This window comes from Phaseolus vulgaris, chromosome 1 (assembly GCF_000499845.2).
Source record: "Phaseolus vulgaris cultivar G19833 chromosome 1, P. vulgaris v2.0, whole genome shotgun sequence".
NCBI lineage: Eukaryota > Viridiplantae > Streptophyta > Magnoliopsida > Fabales > Fabaceae > Phaseolus > Phaseolus vulgaris.
Window position 1 is genome coordinate 28797086 of NC_023759.2, and position 11369 is coordinate 28808454.

The 11369-nt window shown below is 31.7% G+C and overlaps 1 protein-coding gene across 1 annotated transcript; it reads left to right on the top strand.

Annotated features, from left to right (window-relative positions):
* Positions 1-5978: 5978 nt before the first annotated feature.
* LOC137813848 (PHD finger protein ING2) lies at positions 5979-10604 on the top strand. Its single transcript, XM_068616291.1, has 7 exons — positions 5979-6189; positions 6287-6358; positions 6621-6835; positions 8277-8340; positions 9150-9406; positions 9542-9580; positions 10178-10604. The coding sequence occupies exons 1-7, from the start codon at positions 6144-6146 to the stop codon at positions 10289-10291; spliced, it is 807 nt and encodes a 268-aa protein (XP_068472392.1). The 5' UTR covers positions 5979-6143; the 3' UTR covers positions 10292-10604.
* Positions 10605-11369: the final 765 nt, after the last annotated feature.

Here is an 11369-nt window from a genome sequence, read left to right on the forward strand (position 1 = left end):
CATCAAAATAATAAGTAAACAAAAGGAATACAATATAGCAGTCGTATTTTAAAAAAATCAATGATAAACTCACCAGAGAACTTGCATTTACATCTAGTGGAGACAAATTAATGGAAAAATGGTGAGAGGGACCAATGGTCAACGGTTTCCTCCCTTCAACTTCATCCAAATAACGATTGAAACAAATTTCAGGGACATCTTCCATATAAACAATTATATGGAAAGCGTTTTCGCCGACGTAACAAAATAAGATAGTGTGATCCCCTTCAAACCCATAAAAATCAACCAAAGTCCACCACCCTGTCATGATTTCTGGCGACAACAAATCTTGGTTATATTCTACTATATGTACATTCCATGCGTTATCTGCAAGGGTCCACTCTTCACCAAGTTCTTTTTGAAACTCAATAGCAAATGCGCGATCAACATACCCAAGCTATAAAATTTGAAATAAAGAATAAAAGTAAGCAACTATAGAAACTGTATAAAAGTATAAATTTAAGAAAATACAAAAAAAAAAATACATACTTCACCGCGGATGTTCATTGAACAAAACAGACCTCGTGTGTCAAGTTTAACAATTTCTTCAGCAGTGGGTGCCATGACAATGAATAATAGAACAACAGAAGTAAGGAAGTGGGAAAGAAAGTAAGACTCTGAATAATAAATGAATGTGTTGAAATCAGGGTTTAAAGAATAGAAAAAGGCTACAGTATATAATATAATATATAATTATTACTTGCTGCAGTAAATCTGGAAAGAAGAAATAATGATCTCGAAAGTCGTGTATAAAGCACAAAGTACTGTCACAATATATGGAAAAAGCAAAAAATAAAGAATATATAAACAAAGAATAAAGAATACAAAACGGGCACAATATTAAATAATATATAAAAATTTTAAATTTCTCAGAATCCTAATAGTTTAATGTTCTCATAATGATTACTTGTTGCAACAAATATCTAAAAAATCAGCATTGAAGTAGTTGAATGCATTAAGTAAGAAAAAAAGAAATTCCCATCCCATAAGGATATAACATTCTTACCATAATCAATATCAACATCAATATGAAAGAGGACAAAATCAAAATGAAGATAAATATGAACATCAATATGAAATGAAATGAACCATGGAATGAGAATAGCACGCAACAAACTATTAAATGGGATGAACATGAATATCAAATGCATCCAAAGAGGAGGTAAAAAACCAGTACCTTTTACGATTAAACCCTCGAAAACCCTAGAATGCAAAAAAAGGAAAAAAAAAATTCAATCGGTGACTGAATATACGGTGGATTTGGAAATATATCAAAATAAAAATTAACCGTAAAAATGAAATATTTTTTAATGTTCACCATAAAAATGAACCATGGAATCATAAGAGAACGCAACAAACAATTAAACGGGATGAAGATGAATATCAAATGCATCCAAAAGAGGAGGTCAAAATCATTACTTTTACGTGCTCTATTAATCTTGACGTTTTCAACCATAAAACCATATACTCAAAAACCAACAACGCCATTAACGATTAAACCCTCGAAAACCCAAGAATGAAAAAAAAGAAAAAAAAATCTTCAATCGGTGAATGAATATAAGGTGGATTTGCATAAAAATAAAAATAAACCGTAAAAAGGAGATATCTTTTAATCAGAAAACCCTAAACACACAACATAGATGTGATAATGAGATGAACAAACGATATAAAGCATTACCTGGTCCATGGAGAATGAACATAAGAAAATCAAACAAAAATGAAAAAGTGTTGGATACAACACAATTTATAGTGAAAAAAAATTGTCATTACCATTTCAAATTTCAAAAGAAGGCGCCATTTCTGCAAATGTGTAATGGTGTTTTTAGGAAAAACTACTTTCCAATAGAGCAGCTCTGCAGTTGCCGAAATGGTGAAAAGAGTAAAGGAAAAAAGGAGAGAAGGGGGCAAAAGATTGAGAGGAGTTTAGGGTTTCAGAGAAAAATAGGATGAGAGAGAAAAATAGTGTTAAAGAGAGAGAACCGAGAAAACGAAATAAGGGAAAATGGGGAAACCAAATGGCAAAGTGAGTTTTAAAACATGGCACGTGGCACGTTTTCGTTTGCCCAGGTGTGTTGTGTTGATTGGTGTAAGTTTTTCTACTTTTAGTATTAAATCTTTTGGGTTTTTTTTTCAAAATTTTCTGGAGAGGACACGTGTTTAAACTTACCCTGAGAGTCCTCTCCATTTGTATTATGTATAGATATGGTCTTGATTGGATATAAAATCGATTTAACGTAATCGAGTAAGTAGCTGATGTAGTTTATATTGGTTTTTGTTCGATGCAGGAGCGAGTTTTTTTATAAAGCTTATGCTTACTCCATTTTTTCTCTTAGAGAATTAGTCGAGATATAAGGAATTCCTTATCTTTTTGGTTACATGCAGAAATCGATATATTGATTTATATAATCTCTTTATTCTATTATGTTAGTTTTTATTTTTTGCATATAAGCTCACGATGAAATAAATGATAAAAAGATTAAAGATACACTTGTTATTTAAATTTGTTATAATATTATTCTGAGGCAAAATGATAAGTTGGGAGAGATTAGCCAAAAAAAACTCTATAAATAGATGATGACCCCCAAAAAGTAAGACAATTCATATTCTATCAAGACATACTACACTATATATTTTATGTTCTCATTGACTTGCACGTTGGACTATTTTCTACAGGTTAAACCCCTTCATCCCTTTGTGACATCAAACCTCAAGAGTTGTTGTTACATAGAGATCGTCTCGGTGACCACCTCCAATTATCCCAACTCAGCTCAGCGAGAACATTTGGTGTCCACCGTGTGGCAGGTAAAATTGATCTTGCAACCATCAAACCCTCAAATTCTAAACACCAACAGACCGTCAATAAGAGAAATACCAGGCAAGGAGCCTAAGCACAAGATGGCGACAACGCTTCCTCTCAGTAACAACAACTCTTGATGTTGGAAGTCACAAAAGGATGAGAATGGCTCCATTTGTAGAAAATATTGTGATGCTCAAGTTAAGGGAAGTATAAAATACATATGAATATAGTATGTATTGATAGAATATGAATTGTCTTACTTTTTGGAGGTCGTCTATTTAAAAAATTTCTTGGTTGATCTCCGAACAATATTATAACAGATTTAGATAACAAGTATATATTTAATCTTCTTGTGTTAGTTGTGAGCTTTATGCAGAGAATAAAAAGTAAAACAATAGAATAAAAATATTATATAAATTAATTTCTCTATATCTCCATGTAATCAGAAGTACAACTTAACAAATAAAAAATATCAGAAGAACTAAGTAGACTAGGCTTACCTAAGGAGAGGATGCAAAGGGCACAAGATGTTATGGATTTCTAGAGGATTGTAGAAACGGGAAAAATGAGTAGTTTTCGTTTGAAATAAACCAAAATGCCAAAACTGCCTAAAGGTTGTAACCTTTGAGAGGTTAAGACAATAAGAACAAGCCACGTGGAAAGTACAATGATTAATGAAACACTCGTGACTCTTGGGTTTAAGAATCTTCTAGAAGGTCATTTAACATTTTTCCGTCTTAATTGGCTCAAGGCTAGGGTTGTGTGTTGTCCTGGACTTTTGTCCCATGATCAAATGGTTAAAGGTCTAACCTAATCATACAATAGGTTGGTGTAGAACCAAGGATTCATTGTTGAGACCATAACCAACACTTGAGATCTCCCAAAAATTGATCTTGAGTGTTATCAAGATGTGACTTCCTAAATCGGTTTACGAGATTTTCAAGAGCTTATCTTACAAGCACAATTTTTTATCTCTTCTAGGCTTTTCATTAATATTTTTTCCAATGCTTAAGAAGATTGCGGGAGTGTTCTCCAATTAATGTTGAATTTTTATAAATACGGAAATATCTAGCCTAAGTGGCTCAGTCGCATATTAAGTATAAAACACTGATATAGAATCACTGGAAAGTCAAGGGCTACTTCCAATTCAAATCTTTTCTAGAATAACATGTGTCATCTTATATTTAATATTTAATTATTAAGAATAAATAAAATAATGAGTATAATATAATAAAATATAATTGGTTGAGTATATGAATGATTGTACAAATAATCTTATATTCAATATTTTTTTATATGCCAATTTATATAAATTAAATATTTTCTTGTAAATAAAAGCAACATTTTACTATATCGATATATAATTTACATTATCTTCTCTTATTGTATGATTGGTAAGGGTATTAATTATAGTCTTTCGTTCTATACTCTAAATGGCGTGAATTAAAAAAAAATATAAAATATCATTAAACTACTTCAAAAATATTAAAATTTTAAAACTAAAGATATTTAACATACATGAAATCATTTTTACAGAAAAAATTATGTAGGAGAAAGGTCAATCGTTGAAAAACATATTTTCATCACGAACACTATTTTACACAAATAGAACTACACAACCCTTTATTTGATATTTGGGAAAAAATAAATACTTCAAAATTTACATTAATTTTGTACACTTGTCTTAGGAAGGATGTTGTAGGGTGTTAAAACCTTTTTTGCACATAATCGACTCACAAACCCAAATTTGTTTCAAAGACCATTCTCTTTTAGAAGATTTTACTGTAGTTTTCCATAATAAACTATGGTGACGAATCTTCTATCTTTTCAAAGATTTTTCGTTGTTCCGTTGTGACACCGATTACGACATTAATCTCCACTACTTTTAAATCATTACTTTATAATATATGTTAGGTTAAACTTTTCTTATTGCATTATTGAATTTTGTTATCTTTATTCACAATTCCGTCACATATTTGAATCCAATTTACACTAGTTAATAATTGACTATGGAATCAGACATAATTGATTGTGCACTAAACATAATAAACTATGACTAAGGTCCCCAACCACACACCCTAAACCCTAAATTCAACCACACCTACACACCCAATCAGACATTATATAAATTAAATATTTTCTTGCAAATAAAAGAAACAATCTACTATGTATAATTTGCATTCTCTTCTCTTATTGTATGATTGAGTTTAGGGTTTATGGTATTAAGTATAGTATTTCGTTCTATCTTATACTCTAAATGGTGTGAATTACAAAAAATAATGTAAAATATCATTTAACTACTTAAAAAAATTTAAAATTCAAAACTAAAAAATATATTAACACACACAAAATCATTTTTACACAAAGAACTACGTAATCCTTGATTTTCTATTGTGAATGGAAATATGTAGGAGAAAGGTCAATTCTTGAAAAAAACATTTTCATCACAAGCGTCTTTTTAAACAAAAAACTACATAACCCTTTGTTTGATTCTTGGGGAAAAATAAATATTTCAAAATTTACATTAATTTTGTCCATTTGTCTTAGGATAGACGTTATAAGATATTTATACCTTCCTTGTACGTAATTAACTCTCAAACCCACATTTGTTTTCAAAAGACTATTAGTGACGAATCTTCTATCTTTTCAAAGATTTTTCGTTGTTCCGTTGTAACATCATTTACAACATTCATCTCCACTGTTTCTAATCATTACTTTATAATATAGGTTAGGTTAAAGTTTTCTTATTGCATTATTGAATAATATTTTTATCTTTATCCACAATTTCATCTCATATTTCAATCCAATTTGTACTAATTAGTAATTGAGAATGTAATCAAACATAATCCACTATTATTAAGACTCGTCTCTTTTCATGCAAAATCTTCAATGTGATATTTCTCTATTCACATATCTTCTTAAGACTAAATTAATGGATCTTAACAAAAATGTTAAGGAGAAAAATAAAAAATTAAGTATTACACTCTTAACTAAAAATAATTAATTGTCAACTAAACAAGAGATGTTAAAATATCATATTTTTATATTTCACGAAAAATATTTCACTTCTTTTATTTTCCATTTTCTTAAAACACGAGAGGGAAAGAAAATCCAAACAAAACCCCGCCTTAACAACCAACGACTGTCATTGTGCTGATCCGCTCCTTTCGTTTGCTTTGAGGATTATAAAAACACGCAACCCGATACGACAGCGTTTCGAATCTTTCTGTCTGAACAAGCAATTTTCTTCTGAGACTCGCAATCGGAAGCCCTAACCCTCACCACTTGCGATAATCATTCCCTCAAAATGGCAATTGCACGCACCGGAGTCTATGTAGATGACTATTTGGAGTGTAATTGCCTTTTGTTTCTCTCTCCTTTTACTATTACCCCTATTTTTCTTTGAGTTTCTTTTCAATTTCGTTGCTGAATTTTCCATTATTCCCACAGACGCCAGCACATTACCCGCTGAACTTCAGAGGTTGCTCAACACTGTTCGCGAACTCGATGAACGATCTCAATGTAATTGCTTTCTAGAATTTTTATTTTATATTTCATTTGTTGCTGTATACTCCTCTGCTCATTTTTATTTGTCTTTTAAGATTATTTTTTTATGTAGAAATCAGGAAGTATTATTTCTTAGCTTAATAAAATGTTTTATCCTTTGTTCATCTCTACACGTAAATTAATTAAAAAGTGAAACGTTTGATCTTACATCACTGAGTCTTTTAACTTACTTTTTTAACATTTATTAATTTAATTTTTGTTTGCGGTGTTATGGAAGCTATGATAAATCAAACCAGGCAGCAGACAAAGTACTGTATGGGGTTCCCATCACATGGCTCTAAGAAGGGTAATCACAGTTATAATAACAATTATGGGAATGAGGACGAAGATGTCGCTTTTGAGAAAATGCTAAAAGAAATTGAGGGTAATCAGGATAGTGCATTGAGTCTATGTACTGAGAAGGTTTTGTTGGCGCGACAAGCGTATGACCTGGTGAGCTTTTATTTTCTATTTCTATGATTGTTGTGCCTATAACTGGAGCTTTTATAGATTGGAATTTGGGAAAGAGAATCTAATGTGTACCGTATATTTTGCTAATGGACAAACCTGATACGGAATGATCAAATGATTAAATGGTGATGAAGCTTGACATCACGATTGAAGCAACGGAACAAGTGCTTTACATCTGGTGAATAAGATATTTTTTTAGAATGATATCTACAGAATAGAGAAGGCCTTAATGTACTTAGATTATAACATGTTTACCACAGAAAAGATTAATGTCATGCTTCTTTAAGAGGTAAAGCATGTCAGGAGATACAACTTATCAATGACAGGATTGTGCCATTTTGGCACTTGGTTCGGTTACATTTTACAAAAACCTTATATCTCGGCTAAAGTATAATAGAGTTCAACATTTTGCCAAATGATGGAGTTCCTCAATAATTGCCTCACTTAAATAGCACGCTATAGTGCCACCAAAGCAGTGTAGCAATGCAGAGCAGCCCTGGCCACTTTAAGGGTTGTCGTAGCAAAGCAGTTTAGTGTTGCAGACATAGCATACCGAAGATTGGATGGCACAGATGGATACCGGAGCGATGTGATGATTCCTAAATTATTTGGTTTAATAAACATGTTAAGACTTTAATGGGGTTTAATTTCCAAGAATGAAATCTTCTAATTTGTAATAGTTGTGGAATGATGGAGTTACTCAATAACGGTTAAAGTACACTTAAATAGCTAGTCATAGTGCTGCCAACTGATTTGGTAACTGTAATTTAAATTGAACACAGCTTTACCTGTACTCTTTATTTTTATTCAGTGTTCCAGTCTTTTCCCCTGATACTATTCATTGAGGATAAAATCACTGTGCTTCCTTCTGAATAAGTCTGATTATATTTCATTGAATGAAGAAGGTTAGAAGTACAATTCCAATGAACAAAGTATAATAAGTTTAATATTCTGGTATTAGATTATATTTCATCTAATCTAGTATGTTGTACTCATGGTAGCCAGAAATTCACTTTGAAGATGGTATCAAAGTCTATCCTAGCAAAGTTTATTAGATGTATCGTGTCACCCGTTATCAAATCACCCAAAAATATATAGTCTCTTGCTCTAGGTGTGAGGAAAGTATTGGAGATTCCACATTGACTAGAGATATGACCATTAAATATATAAGTGGGTGCAAACTTCGTCTTACAAACCGGTTTTGTAATGTTAAGCTTAAAGTCTACTTTCTAGTACTATGTTTTGATCCTATATTCACATTTACTATGGAAAAAGTTGCTTTGAATTGATTTTGATGTGCACTATACTTAATGATGACTGCACTTGTCTAGGAAACCATGTGGGTTTTTTTTTCTTTTGCCTCTTCTTGTGCATAGAATGAACATTGCTTCTTCTTACTCAATCATTCTTGTATCTGCTTTAGATAGATAGCCATGTTAAACGACTTGATGAGGATTTAAACAACTTTGCTGAAGATTTAAAGCAAGGTAAAATATTCTTGTAAATTTGCATTCTGATTTTTTTTTTCTATATGTACAACTTATATTTTCAAAATTAACCATAAAATTTATTATGATATTCAACTCCTACTCTTATATTAATTGTGGTTATAAGTTTTCCAGTAAAGAGACCAGGTGTAATAGTGCAATAAGCATGTCTATAAAAGAAGCAGTTATGCCTTCTCCCCATTACCCAATGAGATAGGACTAAAAGCAACAAGTTTATGTAATATTTCCCCAGAAGTACTTAGTATTTTGTTTCGGTTGATGCCAGTTAGAAAATATTTTAATTTTTGAGGTAAAAGAATGTGGGATAGTGCATAATTGGGGTACTTTTGGACTTGTATAAATATCCTGTTGTATATAGAAAGTGCCAAAAGAAGAGAATATTTTTTGGAAAGTTAGGGGATTTTAGAAAAGAACATTTCTGTGGTGTTGGATGTATCTAGACGGAAAGAAATTGTAGAATTTTATTGGTCGATTGTTGCTTCTTGAGTTCATCTGAGATCCAGATGTTCACTAAGTTCCTTTGTGGTATTCTTCTCATGATCCATTTTGGGGGTGGCTTTGGTAGATTTACAGAGAGTCTGTGGTATGCTGAGATACATTTTTTGTTTTTTTAAAGACAATTCACCTAGCATTCTTGGTATATTTGTTGAGGACTTCAACTCTTGCATTTATATGTGCTTTCTGTCTTTTAAATTTTTTTTTATCAAAACAAAATTGATTTTTTTGTATGTTATCAAGTCATGAGCTTACTTAACATTTTTTTCCTCTGCTGCATTTTATTCTATCAGAGGGTAAAATACCACCAGATGAACCAGCAATTCTGCCCCCATTGCCTATAGTCCCTAAAGCTGAAAAGCGCAAGCCTATATACATAACTCCTCAACCAAAGAGAATTGATTACAGGGATAGAGATTGGGATAGGGAGCGCGATAGGGACTTCGAGTTAATGCCTCCTCCAGGAAGTCATAAGAAAGAGTATGCTACCCCAATGGATGTTGATCAACCTATTGATCCAAATGAACCTACATACTGTGTTTGTCACCAGGTTCAGATTAATTGCTCATAATATATAACATAATTATAAAATCTCCATGTGAGCAATTATGCCATATTGTGATTTTTGTTTTTGCTTAAAATGTTGAAACAAGAATGCTAAGGCAGTTCTATTATGTTCATTCAGGTATCTTTCGGGGATATGATTGCTTGTGACAACGAAAACGTAAGTAGATTTTAGTTTTCTCTATCTTGTGCTATGTATGTTTACCTTCTTGTTTCCAGGGAAGTGGGGTTTGGCAGAATGCATATTGTATTTTGATTTCCCACATCAAATTCAATTACAATGCTCAAGATCTGGGCTCATAGAAAAATCGTGAAACTTAACATTTTGCAGGTTACTTAATATTTATTTTTTGTATTACTTTTGTTATATTTTTTTCCTATTTTGAGCATTTAGAGGGGCTTTGAACATAGTTCGGAGATATTTCTTTCTTCCCCCTCCCCCTACCCCCAATAAAAGAATTGTAGGATGGTGTTTGCGCCATACTCACTTGTATTAACTACTATATTGCATACATCTAGTAATTCTATAAATCATATCCATGTTGTAGCAAGAAACATGTAGATTTCTCCTACAATATTATAGATGAATGTTTATAGCTTTTAACTTTTAAGAAGAGCTTCTTTTCCTGGATTACTGCTTTTTAGTTTCTAATTGTTCACTTATCGTTTTATGATATTGTTCTTTTCCAATGATTGACTTTTTCGATTGTCCCCTTGGTTATTTGGACTCTGAGCTTTTCTCTGTTTTTGGTGATAGTGCCAAGGAGGTGAATGGTTCCACTATTCGTGTGTTGGGCTAACGCAGGAGACAAGGTTCAAGGGAAAGTGGTATTGTCCGACTTGCATATTACTCCCACAATGTCAACGATGAATCTTTACACGAACTAAACTACATTCATAAATGGCCATTGTTTCAAAAGAATCGTCACATTTTAGTGAATACATACTCAGGCCTTGTATAAAGTCCTCTAGGATTTGAGAGAAATGATTCTAGATTTTAATTTTGGAGAAAGTTAATTATGTGTGTAGTGCAGAATTATGTGTGATATCCAAATTGTTAAAAGCAACTGACTTGGAAAATCATGTCAAAAACGCATTTGCAACTATGCTGACACGAATTCTATCCATCTAGACAAAATTGGAGTCTCTCCTGTTTAATAAATGTCAACCATTGATTAAAATAATTGATAATTTTTTTGCCACGTATCTCATTATTTTTGTTTCTTGAGAAAACAGGGAAAAGAAAAGCCCCCAAATGGAAACGAGATAGACAAATTCCCCTATACCTTCGTCTGTAATTTGCTATTTTTTTATTAATTCCAATAAGACTGCTTCTTTCTACACTTCCATATCTTCTTGTGCCACCCCATACTCTGAAAATATCTTTTTGTCCTTTTTGTATTATCTCAATACATAATCTGAAATATGTTTTTGGATCCGAAAGTGTCCTTTAGATATATAAAATTCAGAAGTGTTTTTTAGATTTGAGATAAGCATATGAATTATGTAATCTAGATATATTCTAAATTACATAATCCAGAAGCTAATCTAAGACTTTCGAATTATGAAATCCGGAAGCTAATCACGCATTTGAAAAAAGATTTTTGTATTACATAATCTGAAAACTAATCAGACATATGAAAAAAAGGTCTCCAAATTTCATAATCCGGAAGTCAATCTTATGTATAGAAAAAAACTTTTGGATTATGTAATCCGGAAATTAATCACAAAAGGCTTTTGGATTACATAATCCAGAAGCTAATTACAAATATAGAAGAAAAAAAACTTTCAGATTATGTAATCTGGAATATTAAAGAAAAATATTTTTGGAATACAAAAACTTATGGGGGTTGCACAATGTGAACTTAACAAAACGAGTTTTGATAAGGGACACTACTTTTCTCCAAATGGAGAGGATTGTGTCCACAATTTTAATTCTAATTTTGAAT

Excerpts from the sequence above, each read along its gene's own strand:
- LOC137813848 (XM_068616291.1), top strand. The coding sequence starts at position 6,144 with ATGGCAATTGCACGCACCGGAGTCTATGTAGATGACTATTTGGAGT. Across the intron at positions 6,190-6,286 it reads TGTAGATGACTATTTGGAGT|ACGCCAGCACATTACCCGCT; the intron begins GTAATTGCCTTT and ends TTATTCCCACAG. Across the intron at positions 9,581-10,177 it reads TTGCTTGTGACAACGAAAAC|TGCCAAGGAGGTGAATGGTT; the intron begins GTAAGTAGATTT and ends TTTTGGTGATAG.